The 21,331-nt window shown below is 45.5% G+C and overlaps 1 protein-coding gene across 5 annotated transcripts in view; it reads left to right on the top strand.

Annotated features, from left to right (window-relative positions):
- bnc2 (basonuclin 2) overlaps positions 1-21,331 on the top strand; it is a 210,839-nt gene that overhangs the window by 80,953 nt on the left and 108,555 nt on the right. For 3 of the 5 annotated variants that reach the window (XM_036137580.1, XM_036137583.1, XM_036137584.1), the window contains exons 1-2: positions 17,766-17,914; positions 18,623-19,000. In XM_036137580.1, coding sequence (XP_035993473.1) covers positions 17,912-17,914; positions 18,623-19,000 — 381 coding nt within the window. In that variant the 5' untranslated portion in view covers positions 17,766-17,911. Of the gene's footprint in view, positions 1-17,765; positions 17,915-18,622; positions 19,001-21,331 lie in introns of those variants that run through there. The other 2 variants (XM_036137581.1, XM_036137582.1) reach the window with 1 other exon arrangement.

Raw genomic sequence — 21,331 nt, forward strand, 5'->3', positions numbered from 1 at the left:
GAAAATAACCATTTGCAAAAACTGAAATCTATAAGTCAAAGAACTGTGCAATTTGCATGGCCTTCACAGCTTTGGCAAAGAAGCTGTTTTTAAGTCTATTCGTTTCTGATTTAATGTTCCTGAGCTGGAAAGTGACGTCTTAAAATACAAGCGTGTATTCAAACATGTCAAAAGTGAAAAGAAACAGAACATGTGTCAATGGATTTCTGCGTAAGAGCGCCCTCTGTGGCGACGCTCAGCTGGTGTCTCCCTTCTCCTTTCATTCTTAAACTGGATTGTTGAGACATCAGAGAATGTCGGAGAATGTTATCACCTATGATCATCACGGACCGTCACGGTCTCTTTAGTCAACCTCATAACCCTGCAAATAGCTCACAGTGTATCTTTTGACGAGGTGTGCAGACGCATCTTCCACTTCTGAACATTGCATCAGTTTAGCTTTATGTTTTGATGGTTTCTGTGGTGGAGAAATGTCGCTTCTGCCCTCTGTGGACGACGGCATATTCAGACAAAACGACTTGGTAACGGTTGGTTAATTAACAGCGAAGCTGACTGGGACTCCAGCTGAATTTCACGGCGCTTTGCTCGTATCCGTGCCCTCCTTCCTCCCGCTGTCTGTTTGCTTGACGGTCCACTGTGTCACAGTGCTACTAATGGCCACTGCTGAGCCAGCCACTTTCTAAATGACACCCTCCTCCGCTCAATACAGCTGCCCTGCAGTTACGCACTCCTCCGTTTCTCTCTTCCTCCCCTCCGCCTCTTCCTCTCATGTCCAGCGCGGCGGTCGAGGAGGAGAAGCAGTTCAGCGTCGATTTCCTCTCGATGTTTTCCACTGGCTGGATGAAACGTTCGCAGCCTGTCCGAGGCCCCCCCCCCTCTCATACATCACGTATGGCTGGCTGAATGACTGACTGACAGCGTGTGACTGTCCGCTGGTAGCTGCGCTCGCACCAACACCACCATCCGCTCATTCATCATCCGTTCCTCTCCCACTCCCTTCCTTCTCTCTCCTCACGCCGCATCCCTTCTTTGCTTTTAATCATCTTTATCTGCCGTTTCTTATGTGAGCATCTTCTTCTGAAGTTGTTTGCGCCAAATTGGGGTTTGGCCTTCGCCCATCCACACTGAATCCTGAATGAAAACACAGACGTGACCCTTTACATGTTATCATCATTCCCTGGGCTCTACAGGTAACAGTTAGACTTAACGCAGCTTGAATCGCTAAAGGGAAGACGGCGGCGCTCGCAGTGACCGAGGCGTTCATCTTTCAGCATCACCCACTCGCAAACTTCTCCCCTCAAAGTTCAGCGGTTAATCAGCCAAGGGTTCCAGCATCCGAGGAGATGGTGGGTGATGGCAACGTTCTGGCACGGGCAGCTCGTAACTGGATTGTGGTAATTATTCATTGGGAGAGTGAGGCCTTCCGGGGGCTGAAGATTGATTAGGTTTGATACGCGACTCGGTGTAATCTGTCTTTGACCAGGGCTTCTGTCCAAATTGGCAGGAATAATAAAAAGAGAGAAAGTTATTCCAAAAAAAAAAAGAGAGAGAGAGAGAGAACGAGAGAGTAAATGAAGATGGGGGGGGGGGGGCGGACAAAGGGAAGACGGAGAGATCGAGGCGTATCCTGTGTCATGCCTCCGGTGTTGCCCCTTCGCGGTACACAAACCATCAGGAAGTAAACAGCCCGGCCAGCACCACCGCGCTCTTTACCTCCATAAACAACGCACATTTTAGTGTCTGGTTCTTTGCAAAATCTTCATTTTCAAGACTTTTCTCAAAGAATTTCTTTTAATATTTTCTCCAGTTTACTTTGTTTTTTTTTCTTTTTGCGAGCCAGAACGACGTGATTCTCGGTTGTCTCGTTTTCCACGACTAAAGTGTGTCTTCAGCCGATCCTCCTGTGTAAGCATGGCAGGACTTAAAAGGCTCTTATTAGGCTGTTGTGTCCCACGGCTTGGCTGCATGAAAACTCGTGACACACTCACGGAGCCCATACGTTCACCAGAGACCTCTCTTTGTGTTAATTAAAGGAGTCTCAACTGCAATTAGCAGGCTTTACAATGAGCAGACACACAGATAAACACGTACAAGCGCACACGTTCACAGCGCTTACATTTACAACGCTCCCAAGCATTCCTGCAGTGTCCGTTCCCGTTAACATCACAATGATTAGAGTGGATTTTAGGCAGCGACTGCAGCAGCACTGATATTAAAGTAGACATGTTTCACCCTTTTTCGTGATGTTTTGCACGTTTAATTCGTTGTTTTATGTCACATAACGCGGGACAGGTTTCAGGTGGCTGTGAACAAATTCAGAGCTACTGTTTTAAACAATAATCTTTTATAAAATAGATCCTACATATCGCTTTTTTAATGACTCTTCTTTGCAAACATTGCCCCAGTTTGTGATTTAAGTAAACAGCTCGTATCCGTATCAGAGAAAAATGCCGGTCGTGTCGCTGTGCATGTGTAATTTATTTAATTTTTATAAATCTCTGATCTTCCTCAGACTAAAACTGGACACTTAAAGATCCTGCAAGTAAAAACCTTCTCGTGTTGTCTTGCATCTGTTGGCTTTGGTTGGTATTATCTATGATTTCAGACAATCTCTTGTGTTTTTGAAGCTCTTCCTTTCGGGTAATCCTCCTCCGGCAGTAAATAAAGAGACCGCTCCAATATGAGCGCCTCCCCTTTTTCACACCTTAACGAGTCTTTGGTGCACGGCGGCCAAGTCGCCCATCATCCTGTCTCCTATGTACCGAATTAGACTCCGGCTCACCCAGTGTGCTCCAACCTTTTCAGGGAAAATCAAGCCTTGAAGTGTCTTAAATGAATGAAGACCCACTTTGGCACATTCAAGCTTGGAAAATGGCGGCGAGACTGAAGCCCCCCCGATCATCACCACCGGCTCTGAGAGCTTGTCAGACTCTGGTGGAGGACCCTCAGGCACACTCATCCGCAGGCGTGGGGACCTATTTGTTGAAGCTCGCCGCGCTGCCAGCTGTGTGGCACGCAGCTCGGCCGCTCCCCTCCCATATTTACTTATTCATCAGCGCCGATGGCTGCCATGACAGGGCCTCCCAGGTTCCACAACGTCCCTTCGAGCGGTGGCGTTAAAATTTTAACAGCCCCAGGCCCCGGTTTGACGGGTTTGACGCGAGTTAGCGTGTACTCAAGTTGTCGGGTGCATTCAGGAGGCTAACCGTTCTAATGCGTTTACTCTCCTGTTTTACGCGTGTGTCTCAAAGCAAAGTGTCACTTAATAATTTAGCCGCTGGTTTCGTCCCTCACACACACACACCCCCGGCCCTCTCGCCTCTTGCCATCCATCCGTTCATCCATTCGCGGCTCTTTATGTCTCGCCTGTGGGAATATGGAGGCCATTTCTCTGCTTCTCTGGGAGTGATTGAATGCGCAGAGACAGGTGACACAATCTGGTCTGTGAGGGAAGACCGAGAAGGTCTGAAGCAAGGCAGGCATCAAATGTGACTGGAGGACTGCAGCTGAGATGTGGAGCGCCTCGCAAAAGTACTCCTACCGCTTAGACCACCAACTTTCACATATTTTATTGGGCGATGCACCAACAGATGTAGTGGAAAATATGAAAATGTTGCTCATAGTTGTGTTTAACATCCTTAACTCTGACATCCCTAAACAAAATAGTTGCTTTCAGAAGTCCCTTAATCAGCAAACAGTTCAATTTAATTCCTGTTGAAAGCTCGTATCTGTGCCCAAAGAACCCAGCAGACGGGTCAGGGAGGAGGTTCTGGTCCAGTTTACAGCAGGGTCAGGTTCTACAACAACATCCAGAGCTCTGATCATCATCTGGACCTGGAGAGAGGATGGACCACCTGCAGACCTACCAGGACATGGACGTCCACCTGGACTGACGTGTTACACTGTGGTGAAATTTATTTTTGGCCACTCTGGCTAAGAGTACACATAAGAAAGACAAACAAACAGGCAATAAACAAGGTTTATTTTTTTCTTCATAATAGCGTTCCTGAGAGATAAAAAAAATAAAAAAGATGAAGATTAAAAACGTTTGTATGAACTAGTTGTCCTCTCCGAAGCAGAGCATTAACCAGAGACGCAGCCCAGAGACCCACCGTAACTCTTGGGGAGCTGCAGAAACCCACGGCTCAGGTGTTTGGACAGGACAACTATTATTTGCACGCTTCACAAATCTGCCATTTATGAAAGAAAAAGCAAGAAGAAAGCAAATGATTGAGACATAAGAAATCCCCAGTGCAGTTTGTCATGAGGCTTGTTGAGGAAACAGCAATTTTTGTAAGAATTAGCTCTGGTCGGATGACAAATAAACTTTTTAGCTTACATGCTGAACGCTATTGTGCCTTCCAGACAGGACGCGGTGCGCTACGCTGTGCTCTGAAAACCATTATTAATGCGCTGCGAAAAGGCCCGAAAACGCTGCGTCGGCAAAGTGCGCATGCAGCGAACAGATTTACGAGCTCGGCCCTCGCCATGGTCTAAGTTTAACGTAGTTGAACTACGTTAAGTGACTAATACACGCAGGGCCATAAGAAACTGTGCCATCAAAGACTAGGAAGCAAAATGGAGGAAAATCCTCTGAAATGACACAATTGAGATCGTATCGCTGTCTCAACTCCTCAAGCTGATCCATTGACCGTAGCGTTTCTGCCCCTACACCCTCTGCCTGTTTGCTGCTCTTTTGTCTCATAACTAACGGGGCTAGTGCTAGCGCTAGCTCCTTAGCATGGCTAGCGCTTGCCGCCCCCCTGGCAAGCGCAGTGCCAACCACGTCCTGTCTGAAAGGCCCATAGTCCTGGATGTAAACCCAGCGAACCGTGGTGGTGGCAGCATCATGCTGTGGTAATACTTCTTTAGGAAGTTAATCAGAGCTACTGGGAAGATGGGTGGAGCTAAACACAGAAACTGGAGTAGAGGTTTACCTTCCACCCTAAATATACAGCCGGCACCACAGGGAGTTTTTAAGATTAAAGTTCACGCGTTAGGACGGCCCAGTTAAAGTTCTGTGCCAAAACAAGGAGAAAACTCTTCACAAGCCCCCCCAAAGAAATCTAAATAACACTGAGAAGAACACGCAGAGATTTCTGTCTGTACCCGGCCGGTGGAGACATGATCCAAGAACCTGCAGCTGCAAACCAAATAAAAGTCACTACAGTTTTTAGACAGATGAGTTGAATACAAGGGCATGACACACTTTTTTTTAGATTTTTATTTGCAAAAAGTTGAAAATGTGTGTAATTTTCCTTCCTCTGCAATTGTGCACTTTTTTTTAAGTTACCAACTATGAAAAGGAGTTTGAACACTCCTGTGTGACGCTCACCTTCATCACGTCCTGGTGCAGAGCAATAAAATAACGCGACGCACTCCTGCAGGACGGACTGCTCCTGGCGCGCACAGCTGGCTCCGCGTGGACTCTGTTGATTCCAGATGTAGACACGACATTTTTTTTTTTGACTCTCCCGTCCGCCTTTTCTGACTAATAGGTTCTTGTTCTCGGTGGAAGCGGTTAAGCTGGAGCGGGAAGTCAAAGCTTTGGCCACGCTTGTAATAATCGAATAATGTAAGTTGGCCACATGTGAGAGTGTGTGTTAATGCACCAGAGCTTTCATCAAAGTCGCCCAACGCCAATGGCCTCCTGTTATAGTTTAATATGATTTGATGTTCACTTAACCCTCCCCGCCTTTTCTGTGTAATTGAAACCTGATGGTAGGATTATAATCGTTTTTCTTAGTTTGTTTCTGCCTTTACTGGACTGTTATTTTTTTATTTTTTCCCCGTGTGGGCTGTGTGTCGAGCATCTCGATGCTTTCTTTCAAGCACTGGAGTCAAACTTTCGTCTCCTCCTTTCTGCTCTTCGGGCGGGATCAGGTAGAGAGATAAGACGGAGAGGGGGACGACGCTCCTAAACTTTCCCGTTTGTGGAATAGCTTTTTTCACCGCCGGCCGGATGATTTGTGTGACATTTATTTGGGAGTGTTTGTGTGTTTGTCGTGGTGTTAGCGGTTATGTTCCCTGTCATGTGCGCGCCATAAATAAAGACTCTAGTTGCTAATGTAACCCACATGTCGCTCTTAGCTCAGCAGTTGTTGTTTCTTTCTGCTTGTTGGGGTGTGTGTGTGTGTGTGTGTGTGTGTGTGTGTGGGGGGGGGGTTCAGATGCTTCGCAGCCCTTCTGGCCTGCATCTGAGCGTTTGTGAGGTCATCGAAGCTTTTTTATTTTTATGACAGAACCAGCCGTGGACTTCCCTGTTACTCACAAAGGTTAATGAGGAGAAAGCGTGATTCCCATTACTTTGCTACATCACCGAGGAGCAGATGCCCACGCAGATGACTTGTTTGGAGAAAAATGTGCTCACGCAGTCAAACCGGAGCAAGACGTCTGCTTACTGTCTAAAAAACAGTCTCGCTTTTACTCTTTTGATTTATTTGACAAAAATAATTAATGTCAGATTATTATGTCTGGATGCTGGCTTCCTGTGGTACGAACATCCACTGGTGCTTTTCCTTAAAGTCGGATTTTAGGTTTAGCTCTAACGTGAAAGCTGAGCCCTACAACATGGAGGAGGCATATTTCCACTGGGGTAGTTACATATAGGTGGCCTTCAGAGACAATAATATCGCAGCTAAAGCTTACAGAAACCGACAAAGACACATTTCATACGCATGATGTCATTGCTTATGTCTCGTAATAGCTTTTTGCTCATTGAGAGCCCCACCAGAAGGCGGACTTTATCAGTGATGTGAAAGCAGAACAATAGAAGTAGCTGCAGTGCCTTAAACTGGAAAAGTACGTACGGCAGATGTTCAGGGCTACGTTTGTACAGCCGTAGACACAAATAATGAGAAATAGAGAGAAGGAAAACAAAGAATTTATAAAGACAACCAGAATCCAGGATCAGAAAAGGGAATTTAGGTCAACATCTGTAAGAGCTGCTGTTTTCACTGGTTTTATTTCACTTCTTAAGAGTTCTTTACAGTCAACTACTGTTCATGTAACAGCAGTGTTTTTGATAGCGTATGATATTAATAATTATCTTTATTTGTAGTTGCATCTTTGTAAATTCCAGCAGGATTTGTCCTCTGGATTTAACCGTCCCTCAGGGAGCGATGGGCTGCCACTGTGCAGCGTCTCGGGGCCAAGGGTCCTACTCAGGGGCCCAGAGGGGCAATCTGCTGGATTCAAACCGGGAATCTTGCAGCCTTCCAGGAGACAAGCGCCCTGCTCTAACCACTGGGCCGCTACTCTCACAATATGGATGTCTGTGTAACACTATAGGATGTTGGGTCACGTAACTCAGGATAAAAACTGATATTCTGTAAGTAAAACCAGAAAACAAAGTAACTTGTGTTTTTATATTTGCCTTAAAATGTTTCTCCAACACAGTGCTTACACAGTATAGACTACCATGGCCTGTGGGTTATATGCTTCCACCGGTCCACAAGCCATCCATGGGTTCTAGGTTTATTATGTTGGCCTAAATGTAAAACGTTAGGAAACCCAAGTTTTGCAACTTTTCTTTGATAGGCAGCAAGGATCTCTGTCAAATTTTATGTATGGTGATAAATCCCTTTTCATACCAATTGATTAAGACTCAAGGCCTTTCTCCAAAGCAAAAGACATAGAGAAGACAACTGTTGATCCATCTAAGCAAAGCGAATCGAAAAAGTCATCGCCGTGTAGACTTTTACCGTAGATGTTGATGAAAGTTGTTGGGCTAAATTAAACCGAACCCGATGGTCACATCCTAATTTAGGCTAAATTTGGGTATGACCGATTTTTAGTCTATTTTTCTTGACTAAATCAGACAGACATGTTGTCCTGAAACAGCCGTTTAAAAGATGTACGTGAGCATCCAATGTTTGGATGTCGTTTGTTTTTCTGCATGCCTGAACCTAAAACTGATAAAAAAATTTTTAAAGCACTCTACAGATAAATGAAAATAGCCCCTCAGATCGCTGCCCACATAAAGCGAACTTTAACATTGTTAGCAGCTAACAGTCAGTCAGTAACACGGCATTTCCATAGTGCCACCCCCCAAACTACTTCCTTTCTCACTTCAAAATAAAAGTACTCTGCTTTATATCCAGCACTAGTAAGGGCTTTAACCAGATGATAGCGTTATAATATCGCAAGATTTGCAGACACCTTTTATAGAAACAGTCTTGCAATGTGTACAGGTTTTATTTTAGAATAAGAAATATTTCCTTATCATGTATTTTTTTGTTGAGAAATTATACACTGGTGCCTCTCAATACATACAAATCTCATTAAAAAGATATTTAATTACAGTCCCTCCAATCAAAAAAATAAAGTAAAGAAAAAAACATTCATTCATTGCACAATAAGAGAAATTTCAAGTGTTTATTTTTGTCAGTTCAGATGATTCTGGCTTGCTGATCATGGAAACCAATCTTGCCTCAATTTTGGACCAATAAAAAAATATTTCTGATGCAGAAATGTTCAACAAAATCTGGTGATTTGACATTTGATATGCAGAGAGCCCCAGCTAACAATCCCAATTAGGGCACACCAGGAAAAGTCATTGCCAAAGAAGCTAGCTCTTCAAAGGTGGCTGTACCCAAGCATGTCGATGGAAAGTTTAGTGGAAGGAAGAATTGTGGTAGAAAAAGTTGCACAAGCCACAGAGATAACAGCAGGTCAAGCAGCCCAAGGTGAGAGAAACCGTCTACCAAGTGCTCATAGAATAAATTTACTAAAAAAAAGCTACAGTCTCATTTATGTAGGTAGACCTGTGCATAATTGTAGTCGAGTCACTTATAATTTTGCATATACAATTATTGGTGGCTTGAACATTTTTTTAGGCCTCAGAGACCTTCACCATGGTGAACATCACAGATAACATCCACATCGACCTGCAGGCAGGCGTCAGCTTGTCCTTGAATGATTTCTCTCAAGCCTATTATGTATTTAATTATTCTGTCTGTATTTTTCATGCACGGCGACAAAAAAAACAAATCCCCAAGTAGTAAAAAATAAAAAAAAGTCATTGTTGCAGCCTGCCACTAAACTTTCCCGCTGTCCAACTCCGCCGCAGCTTTGTAGAGGAAGAAAACTCGAAGACGCGGACGTGTTAGAGGAAAAAGAAAATCTTCAGCATAGATGAGAATGAGGAAGAGGGGAAATTATAATAAGGAGCGATCCAGAGACAGAAAGCCAGCCAGAGAGGGAAGCGAAGGACTTTGTCAAATCCTCCACGCTGGATTCGGCCGACACCGGGCTGGAGGGGGGGGGTGGCGGTGCGGGTGGCAGGGCTGCCACGGCAGCGTTCCGGATGGGCGGGCGGTCTCCTCTCTGGGGGTGAGGGGTGGGGGGGGACGTGGGGCTGTCAGGGAGGCTGGCAGGTAGAGACACAACGCCCTGTGACTGGGGGGGAGCACGGGTCAGTGAGAGAGGACAGGGCTAAGGGGATGGAGGTGGTGAAGCCCTGTCTGATGAGGTGAAGAGAGGGTAGGAAGGGGAGCAGAGTATGAGGGGAGTAAATGAGGGCGGAGAGGAAGAGGAGCCAGAGATGATTAGGGGAGAATTATCCAAGTGTAAGGGTGAAAGGCTGCTGAGGAGAGACGGGAGGAAGAAGGGAGCGAATGCAGAACGATGGGCTCAGGGTGCCCTGACGTCCAGAACGGTGAACCCCCCCCCCCCGCTGACGCAGTCAGTGAGAGAATTATCTCCTGATCTTCTGGACGGGAGCGGCTCTCTAAGTTTTCCCTTTCATCCGAGGGAGAGCCACGCGGCACAAAACAAAAGGCAGCATCTCCACATCTTTGTAGTCATTTTGTCAGAGTTGTTTTGCTTTGATGCAGGATGGGCCTGGAAGCCGTAAGACATAATAAAACCTTTAAGAACTGTGGAACGGGAGGGAGAAGGAGACTGTCAGCCCGACACCAGTCAGTCCATCACAGGACCAACACAGAGACGGATATAAGCATCCTTACATTTACCCATAAATCATCAGCTAACTGAACCCGGAAACATATTAATCCATCGACAGAATACTTAAAGCCCCCAATTACAGCTTTTAATACCAAATAATCAGGGTCTTTCAGTGTGGCAGCAATATCTCCAGCATAATACGTTGTAGAAAGAACATTTGTTGCCACGTATTTTAGCTTTTAGCTGTAAAATGTAGGCAAAGTAACATCAGCGTCATAAATGATTCGTAAAATGCAGTCAGAATGTTGTTACGTTTTTATCCAAACATTATAAAATGGTAAATTGTGTTTACTAAAATGGTATTATTATTTTTAAAATGATTCTACATTAATTAATAAATTATGAATAAATAAAAAATGCATTAATTGTTGATAAAATGTATAATATTGTGCTGGATGTTAATATTTTATACTTTTAATAATATTTGTATTCTTACTTTAGATTTTGGCCTCTATTTGTATCCAAATAATAATAATAATAATAATAACAATAATAATACTTTGCCTCTTAATAAGTATTTTGATCCCTTGCTTTCTAAATTATTTTTCCTGCACCTTAATAAGAACCGCATTAGAGACAATATTGATGATTAACAATATTAAAATCTAACCCGAATGTCCCCACTGTGAGATACTAATGGTATTTATATTCTATTCTATTCTATTCTATTCTATTCTATTCTATTCTATTCTATTGTAATGTGCCTTCACATGTAGGAACCCTTTAAGCCACATTGTAATGAAACCTTTGACGTCTTATGTTTTCCACTATCATGAAGATGACATTATTTATTGGGGCAATAATCTGCATATTAATGGAGCAGAATAATTATGACCTGTTGCATGTGAGTAATTCTAGCAGGAGGTGTTGGGCCAGAAGCTGACAGGTTGTTGCAGGATTCAGCTCAAAGGCCCAACATGCACGTGGGTACGTGTGCTGATGAGCTTTTTCTCCTGAGCAGGCAGAGGTCGTTAGGTCACAGATGACCAAAGAGGCATTAGTAGATTACGTTCCCTGTGATTAACCTCCTGCTGTTGTGCATCGCCACACGCACAACCCGAAAAACTGCAGAGAACTCATAAGACCCGGCCGAAGGTGCTCAGCTGCCGTCTCCCCGTCCTTTCGTTTTCACAAAAGTGCACTTTATGAGCCGGGGCCCGGCGAGCTGGCAGTTATCAGCGACACGGGCGATCATGTGGCTCCCGCTCGTCTCCCAGACCTTCCCATGCCCCCGTCTGGCTTCTCCTGCGTCTTTCTCTCAGTCTCCCTCTTATCCCGCTATCACAAGCGGAGGGCTGTTCCTGCCGCTGTCATATGATGTCTTGTGGCCCTGTAGTGGTAGCAGAACAGGGACACTTCTATCCCTGTGCCATCTGATCGACACGCTGCTCCGTGTCACATGTGCGTGCGCTGAGAGCATAAATCAGGTCACCGGCAGTACCAGCCCCTCGGCCGTGTCCTCCTGCGTTCGTCTCCGGCGGGCTGTACAAAGGTCGCGCTCGCCTGTTTAGGAAACGCCACTTCCAGGCCGTCTCAGGCTTTTATTCCTGCCCCCCCCCTCCTCCATTTGTTTAATATTAAATACACAGTAACAGAAGGCAAATCATGGAGCTTCACTTGGGGGAAAAAAGTTCAGGAGGAACAAAGTCTGAACTTGAAGCAACAGCACACTCATCATTCCTTCTCTATTCGCCTGGATAATTTTTTCACCATCACTGCGAAGATAATGTGGCTCCACTTACCCCCCCCCCCCCACCCCTGAATTCAGCTCCTTCCTTTTGACCTCCTCTCACGACTCGTATAATCACACACACAAACAAAGCTAAGAAATAAGACGGCGGCTAAGCATTGTAATTTGGCCCCTGTTGATGACAGCGGCGGCCGTTGTTTGCTCAAACGAGGCGCTTTTTCCTCTCAAGACTCAAGAGCTCGCTGTGCCCAATTTCTGGGCTATTTGACCCATTAGATGTCGGTGTTTAGGAAACAAACAGGCAGCGGCTGAGAGGTTCGACGGGCAGTGATGGAGGGTGGCTCGTTGCTCACAGTCAAAGGACAAAACGTTCAAGGAGCTGCTAAAATCCTGCTTTTTACCCTCGCTGCACTACTTTTACTTCCTCTCACGAGCAGCAAACCCTGCAGTATACCCACGTTTACACGGCATGTTATTATTTGACTTAAAATCTAAAACAACTTGAAAATCAGAGGAAAAACATTTCTCAAATAGACTAATTACTAAAAACGGACAAATATGATATTATTGGCCATTATACTGAGCTTTTCTTTCTGCTGGAAAACTTTTGTTTCTTAATTAATCTGTATAACCTGACCCAATCTGTATAATATGATTGAATTTGACTTTGTAAAGTGCCTTGAGATGACATGTTTCATGAATTGGTGCAATATAAATAAAACTGAATTGAATTGAATAAATTCCGTCAACCCATTTTTTCATAAACTCTTAGGTCTCTGCAGCATTATGGGAGAATATGCAAACTCCACAGAGAAAGGCCCCAACTGGGATTCAAACCCACAACCTTGGCTTCACCTTTCCGTTCTATAATCCCTAAAGGGAAGCACTCTTTATGAGAAGATGTTCGGAGTGGTTTGGTGGCGGCACTGCACATAAAAGTCAGAGAGGTGTTTGTTTTGCTGTTTCTCACTGTTTGGGTAGATTTAGGCAGAAATCCCTCAAACAACACAAGAAAAAAAAACACATTTGGAGATACGTACAAATTCTTATCCCGAAAAATGTACTGCTGCATGTTTTCACACAAAAAGATAACCCCCAAAAAATAACAACATTGTTTATAAAACCTGTGCATATGTAGCTAGATTGTTTGTGTATTTTATTAAAAATGAAAGCCCCCAATACAGATCAGATAAAATCAGATACCAGTTCTCATCCCAACGCTAAATCACTTCCATTTATTTGCTCGGAAGCTCAGCTGCTTTAAATTGCCACTGCAACAGCTATTATAATTTCAAAAGACACTCCGCATGTCTTCAGTATTACATGATCGACGTTGGTGTTTTGGATCTGTATCTCATAACTCAGTGACTTCAGCTCAGCATCTGTTTTTCATGACAACGGCAGAAATTTCATGGCAGCAGGACTTTCTGCTGATCATTCTCAATGAGCCGCTCCATTACTGGGTCACTTAGAAAAAGAACGCTGCTCTAATGTTCTGACATCTACAATAAGATTATAGCTGTATCATTTATTTCTGAGATATATCTGGCTCGGAGCTAAAATCCTCAATAAAGTCACATTTCGCTCCTGCTGCTGATGTTTTAACGTGGAGCCGAAGTGCCAGGCTAGCATTAGCATGCTTACTCTCTGTTTTGATACGACTCATTAGTTGCGTTTCCATTACAAATGTGCGCAAAACATTCTCCATATTCTGCTAATTTTGATAAAACAAATGTTTGCAATTGCTATGTTTCCATTAAATAAGAAATGCAATTAAAACCGTAAGTTAATACGTTTATTCACGCGAGTATTTCGTCCATTTTGTGAAACAAATTTTATCTTTTCCACTTTTTGCCGAGCTTTCCCTTCTCCGCCAGGTATTTCTGTTTCAGAGTTTTCCATTTTGAACGTAAGATTTGCCGCTTCCATCATGGCCGCTTCTAGATCTTGGTAAATGCTCGCAGTTCTTTGCTGTTTTGAATTTAATATGTTGGTAATACCCCCGTCACGAACTAAATGTAAAAAACACGCCGTCTCCTTGTGAATCCAAACATGCCGCGCCATCATCCTGCTACTATTTCCTGTCGTCTTCTTCGTCTATTTCACCAGTAGTAACATCCGTTTTTGATCACGTGACTCACAATGTGAAAAAAACTGTTTTCATTTGCGAAATATACCAATTTTGATATGGCCGAGAAAAAAAACACCTCATCCTAGTGCGAAAAACTTTTATCGAATTTTTCAGGAATTGCCATGTTTCCATCAAACAAATTTATTTTCGTAATTACAATTTGTGCAGTTTGTTGGTCAACAAAAACGCGGTTATTGATAATTTGGCTTGTAACATCTTTCAGTAAGGTTCCCGTTGTGTGCATGTGGACAGAACTTACAGAAAAAGTAGTTCTTTTCCACTTTATAGAGTTTCATGAAACAAAAGACGTTAGCCTCTTTTCCAGCAAACTGCTTCAGACGCTAAACTGGTGCTAGTGCTAGCTTAGCACCAGTAATTTTAGTAGACAGTAATTTTAAAAAGATGCGATATAAAATGCAGCTGCATTAATTGCTGGTGGTAAGGCACACGCAGAGTCCCAAATAATACATTAACACAAGAGTTGAATTTCCTTAAGGGCTTCGACCCCCCAGGCTGCATGGTGGCACAACTGTTAGCGCTGCTGCGCTGCAGCGAGAAGGTCCTGGGTTCACAATGCAGCCTGGGATCGTTCTGCACGGAGTTTCTATGGTCTCCACGTGCATGGATGGGTTCTCTCAGGGTGCTCCAGCTTCCATAAAACACGACTGTTAGGTTTATTTCTCTAAATTTACATCTGTCTCTCTCCCTCTCTGCTGTCTCTTCTTTTGGACCCAGAACATTAAACAAAACGATTGACATCATTTCAGGAATAAAGCTGCTGGGGGAAAAAAGAAGACACAAAATGATCCAGACTATTATCTGAGTGGTAATTTTCTCTGCATGCCATCAGGGAGACCTTTTATACCATCTATGCTTTAAAGCAAGACAAATCTAAAGATGTTAAAATAGTTAAACATTCAAGAAACATCACTAGATCTGACAATCAACAGTAAAATAAAGATGCAAATCTCACCTGAAATATTTAAAATTCTCATTAGTAAATAAGAATTCATGCTTACTTTAATTAAATCAACCTTGCGGCTAATGAAAGCCATTAATTAAAACTCTGTTAATCTTTTTGGGCTGTTTTAGGTTGTCTTGTCCTCTTTGGTTAAAGTTGCCCCTCTTGGAAACGTGGACTTCGGTGTGTAACTTTGTATCCTTGACATTTGCTCTCTCTGACTGCTTCGGATTGTAAAATTGCACCCCCGACTGTGGCTGTGAGTCGCTGGAGAGCGAGGATGCTATGGCCCGGCTTTAACCTCGTGCACACAGCCGTATTGATCGGTGCGAGCCTCAGTGACTGTTGCTACAGCGGCTGCCCTTATCGTGTCACCAGTCAGTGGCGGCTAACGAGGAGTCCGGCGCGCTCGCGTTTAAGACGTTTGGCTGCCATCAGCCCAGCCTCTCGCCTCTCCTCCTCCATCTTCACTACCCCTCCTTTTTTTTTTTTTTTTTTTTTTGCTCTTTCTCTACCTCACTTTTCCTCTAATGAGTTGCAACACTGATAACGAGCCTGATGATCTTCCATTGATTCAGCTATCACTTGCTTGTCTGGTAATTGATCCGTAGCTGAGCCTCTAGTTAATTATATGGGCTTCGACATGGACCCCTGCCCCACGGGGAATTCTCTAGTCCTGCACAATAATAGTTTTAATAAAGGAGCCTGAGAATCTCCGGGATCCGTTTCTTCTCTCCTTTTTTTTTTCTTCTTCTGCGGCTAATACAGATTTTTCATCATTCTATTTTCTTTCCACTCGAAATTTCTTTCAGCCCTATATTTTCACTCCCCCCCTGCTAGTCGTTACTATCGGCGAGAGGCAAAGGGACAAAAGTGTTAGAGGAACCAGGAGGAAGAGTGAGCTCTATTGGCAGAGTCCACTCCTCCCTCCCACAAATAACAGCCATTAAGCAGCCGGGTTAGAAGCTGAGCCACCAGCTTGACTTGAAACACTGAGTGCCACTTGAAAAACCCACAGACTAGCACATTTACAGCCGAGGGAGGAGAGAGGGAGAGGGGGGGAAAAAGTCTGGAGAGGCAAAAGGGAACCTTGGCGGCTAAATTGTCACTTAATAGAATTAGCCTGAGCCTCATGCATTATGTTTTCAATAAATTGTTAAGAGTGAAGCTCCACAACGAAGGGATGATACATTAAGTGCTTTATTATAGTGGCTGCTGACAGGCCATGGACCATAATGCAAAAACAAGACGGGGTGTCAAAAGTATAAACGCACCAATTAGGCTTTTCCTGGCCAACATGGGTGCGTGTGCATAGGTGCATAAGTACATGGGATCTGTTTTTTTTTTTTAAGGATGCATGCTTAGAAGTTCTCTGAAGGTAAAAAACCCAACTAACCTGGGTGCATCTCCCCCATAGCCTGCAGATGACACAACTCAGATCATGGATTGGCCATTTTCAGAATAAAGGCACGCATTTATCTGATGTTTGTTCAATTCCTAAAGGTATTAGAAGAATTAAGAGGGTGAAATAAACTCAGTTTTTCAGTAGTTAAGCTGCCAATCAGAGCTGATTGAGAGAAAACTGGCTGGTTCCGATCTCTGGCCAATTGATCGGTGCATGGGGGGGGGGAAAAAAACAGATTGGAGAAAAAGGAGTTACGATGTAAATGAAACTCACTGACAAAAGACAAAAAGACACGCGTCTAAGACACATTCTGCTCTTTTCTCTCCCTGTACGTCGCCGTAACGACGGGCGTGATAATCTCAGCAAAGGTTAGCGGCGCTCTGCCATTAGTGGCTGCTACAAAAGGCTTTTAAGAGACAGCCGGGCAGCTGTCTGCAGCAATTTAGCACAAAATCTGAAGTGACTCTATAGATCAGAGGCCGTTTAATGCGGCTGACGGGGAGAAGTTCTCCGCCTGTCCCTTCCTCTTTTGTTGCGCTGCCGTGGAAAGATCACTGTGACATCTCCGTCTCTCACCGTGGACCGCCGTACCTGCTCTGCCATTTCTCTAATGATAGTCTGAGGGGAGGGGGGGGGGTGCAGATGACAGTAAAGAGGAACAGGAACGGAGCAGAAGGTTGTGGAGGAAGAGGAGGGGGCGTCTTCATTGTTTGAGATGCCGTGTCAAAGCAAGTTTTATGCCCTCCTGTGTGTCTTTTCCTCTGTCTGTCTCCTTCCACTTCTCCATCCCTCATTTTATTCCCACACCTTCGCTGCTGTGGGGACCAATTTGGCTAAAATGGAACCTCTTCCTCATTTTTTTCTTAATTAAAATCTGAGAGCCTCCTCGGAGCAGGAGGGAGGAGGAGGGAGGAGGGAGGAGGAGGTGCTTGTGAGCTGAGCGGCTTGGTGATGCCGGTGATGGTGGCAGATTGCTGGTGTTCCATTAGTCCTTCATTAGAGCTGCTGAAAATCATACAAAGGCGGCCGAGTCTTTAATGACATGACAAGTGAAGAAATTGTTGTGCATTAGGAAAGCTGCGAGGGGGGGGGGGGTGGTAGATAAAATCTGAGCAGCTCTGCAGTGAGTGTGTGTGTGTGTGTGTGTGTGTGTGGAAGCTGGGTCCCACCGGAGAACCAAGTTGCTCCGAGACATGCCGGCCACTCGCAGCAGCACACATGGTAATAAGGCAGGGGGACCAGCAGCTAACTCCCCCCCTCCTCCTCCTCCTCCTCCTCCTCCTCCTCGTCTTCCTCCTCCTCTTGCTTACTGCTCAGCGATGCCCCCACCTCCCTGCCCCGAGCAGAGGAGGGGTGTCCGTGCCGGAGAAGTGTGCAGCGCAGTGTCACTGAGCATCTCAGAGCGGAGCGGCACAGGAACCCTCACCGGCCTGGCACACTCTCACACATTCTCTCTCTCTCTCTGACACACACACACACACACACACACACACACACTGAGGTGCTCGGCTCAGTTCCTCCGTGGCTGCGGCGGAGTACAGAGGAGTCAGACAGAGAGGGAAAGCAAGAGAGAGAGAGAGAGAGAGAGATAGGAGCAAAGGGAGAGGATAGGAGGGAGGACAGGCAGCGGCGCGGACGTCAGGAGAGGGACGGAGTCGCACTGAGAGAGAGAGGAAAGGAGGCAGGGAGAGGAGCGGGATAGCTGGTGGCTCGAGCTCACACTTCATCCTGACTTTCCCGGGACGGCCACTTGGTTTGATGGTAGGTGGGACACGGCTCGGCTCTCTGGCTTTGATCGGGACCCTCTGGGATGCGACTTGAGGCTCAGATTTGTGGCTTCGCTCTTTGAGCTGCTGTTGGGTTTGAAGTCAACTTTCCAGGACGGGCTCTCCGTCTGCAGAGTTCCTGTGCATGCCTTGTGTGTGATGCCTGCTTCTGTCCAACTTTTCCTCCACCGTGACAGTATCTGGATGTGCGCAGGCGGGTGAACTGTGTTGTTGTGTGTCCACACCATTGATTTCCTTCCTCCCCCCACCACCACCACCACCACACATCTTTTATTTGGTTTTACTCCATCCTTGCTCTGTTTTTCATCAGCTCCTCCATCCCTCTCTCCAACCCACCTCACCTCCAGTGGTCCGCTCATCTCCCCATACACCCCCCCCCCTCCCAAGATCAGCAGGCCCCTGAGGAGATTCACCACAAGCCCCCCTCTTTTCTCTGGCTCCATAAGAATTACGTCCTAAAACACACACACTGCAACCCCTGACACACATCAGCTCCTCCATCTCCATGCTCCTTGTTATCCTTCTCAAAAAAAAAAAAAGAAGAAAAAAATCCCAAAGACAACACGACCCCAAAAGAACCCACCTTCAGCTGACTTATTTTTCTTCTCTCCTCCTTTCACACTCCTACTTCTCCCCTCTTACCCTCCCTCCCTCCCCTCGTCTCTCCCTCTATCTGTCCAAGTCCAAGGAGGCAGAGTCGGATGTGAGAAGCAGCGAGTGCGACACCGTCCCAGCAGAGCCCAGCAGAGACCCGGAGTCACCCAGGCCACCTCCTCCGGCTCAGGTTAACGAACCCACCGGCGGCACAGCTGGCGTTGTTGTGAGGACCCCCTCCAGAAGTCAGAGTCACCTGAGCGGCGGCGGCGGCGGCGGCAGTGGTGGTGGTCTGGGTGGTGTTAGCATTGTTGGCAGCAGCGGCAGCGGCAGCGGCGCTGAGGGAGCAGGCGAGAGCTCCATGCAGTTCAGCACCAGACCGCCTAGTGCTGAGCAGCCGGGCTTCATGGGGACATGGCAGCAGCAGAGCACTGACAGCAACCTCCTCTACAGAATGTCCCAGCAGGTACGTCTGCGTCCCGTCCGCCTCCGGTCTCCCCGTCTTTCTGTTCCCTGGAAGGAGAAACTTCGTTTTTCATGCCTCGGTGTGGTGTTTACATGTCCGCTTGTTAACGTCTCCCGGCTCTCGGTCCAGGGAAGTGTTTGTGTGTCGGATCTTTATCAGTGTGTGTGTGTGTTATCAGGAGGTAAGGGCCGATCGATGCTGTTTTGTTTGAGAGGATCAGACTTTGAATGTGCAAAAGTATTTTTTTTTTTTTTTTGCAGCATAACTTTCCTGGTTGAGGATATCAGATGAAATGTTTTCATGGCACACACTCTGGGGCTGAAAATATTGCCATTCATTTATTTTATTGCATTCATGCAAGTCTCCCCTAAATATTTTTTCCATATTTTTATTACATCAACAATGAAATTTTGTCTATTTATAAATCTATAAGTTATTATTGTTATTTTTTTTATATATATATCAGATGATTTATTTCTTTCACCGTGTGATGGCTCACCTTCTGCCTGGACTAGTTTCATACACGCTGTTTTAAAGTCTCCATTAACGGGGCGCCAGCGGAGTTCATAGCAAGCAGCAGCCGTGTTTTGGAAAGCTCAGTGCGGATAGAGGCTCAGCCAGGGCCACCCTCTGAGGCCGGCTCGTTGCCTTCATGGGGCCGACGCAGGGAGCACCTTGCGCGGCTGCAGAGCCACAGAGGAGTCGCGGAAGAACCGAGCCCCGCCTGGAAACCCACAAATGTCCGCGGAGCCGTTCTCTCCTGTTTTCACGCTCACTCGGCAGCCTTTTTAATTTCCACGCCAGGTGTAAACCCGAAGCTAGAGCAGGGGAGTTATTTTTAACAGATTTTTGGATAAATGTCGGAGGCAGGAAGGGAGGAGGCATGAACAAAGTGGGACCTTGGTGAGTGCGCGCGTGTTTGTGCGCCTCCGTTCGCGCGCACGCGTGTGAGGGGGAGACGGCGTGGATCGTGCACGGCTGTTAGGTTGCAGTTAATCACTGCGGGACCTGCAGGGTCTGCCGTACCATGCACACGCTGTTACGCACCCAGGCCGCAGCGGCGCGTTGCGCAACAGCTTCGCCGCGGCTCTGTCGGAGACATGGAGAAACTTTTCTTTTAATCTTGTCCTTTTTCTTTGAATCTTTTTTATTGCTTCATATTTTTTTTCCCATTTGCAACCAACCATATTTGGAATAAAAACATTTCCTGATCTGTTTTATCGGTCTGATAATCACCTTTTTAAATGAAATTCAGGATGGGAACTATGCACTTCATCTTGCATTTCATGCATGACTAATATGACGATTTTATTTCGATTATTTTATATATATATCCACTGATGCATGGATGTAAATTTATATATAAACTTTGTGAGTTGTGGAGGCCAACGAGCCTCTTGTCCCTCCTCTGCCGGTACAAGCAGGTGGATGGGCCCCTGCGCTCCGCATGTGCTGGCCTGGGACCCCCCCCCCTTCTCCTCTCCACAAACACGCATAGTTGTTTTAATGTAATCAGCTGTGGGACTCGCTGTTATTTATCCTTCCGCGCATCACTTAGAAGATATCCTCTGACATAAATTCTCCGAAGGAAGCTCGTTCCTTGACAGACTCGCCTTATTGGAATCTAAGCGATAATGACTTTGTGTTTGCCGAGCCTGGCGCACCCCTGGGGTGTTCGGGCAGAGAAGTGCGTTAGGGCTTCGTACGTGAGGCAAAAAAAAAAAAAAAACTCCTGTAAAGCAGAGCCGGGGGGCGCGGTGTTTTATAGTTTGTTAGGCCGGATTAGATCTGATCGATACGCACGCAGGAAGAAGTCGGCGCAGCGCAGAGTTGAGGAGAGACGCGGCTGCGCTGCTGTGCGGAGCGTCAGCAAACCCAAACCTCTGGCAGGACTGGAGAATGAGAAATGTTGCATTCAGACAGAAAAATAAAACGAATTTATCTTTACCAGAAGGATGTGGTTTGCGGCAGGTGCAAGATCACCTCAGCTTATAATAACGAACCAATAAAGATAAAAACAAGTCGAATCTGTTTTCACCTTTTTCACACAACCTTCCATCCGACCGGGGAAAATGCAATTTAACTACGACTATCTTCATTTTATTTAGAAGACTTCTTCAAATATTTTATGTTTTCTTTTTTAATATTCCAGAAAATATTTATTTAGAGAATATTTGGACACAAAATCGGCACACGATGTTAAAAACAGCCAATAATAAAAATGTCCTCGTGTTTTCTTGTTCTAACTGCAGACTGACATCCTATCTACTTGCATCATTGTTTACTTTATAGTTTTCTTTCTTATTTATTTATTTAGCATGTTTCATCTCA

The sequence above is a fragment of the Fundulus heteroclitus genome, chromosome 5 (assembly GCF_011125445.2).
Source record: "Fundulus heteroclitus isolate FHET01 chromosome 5, MU-UCD_Fhet_4.1, whole genome shotgun sequence".
NCBI classification, from domain to species: Eukaryota; Metazoa; Chordata; class Actinopteri; order Cyprinodontiformes; family Fundulidae; genus Fundulus; species Fundulus heteroclitus.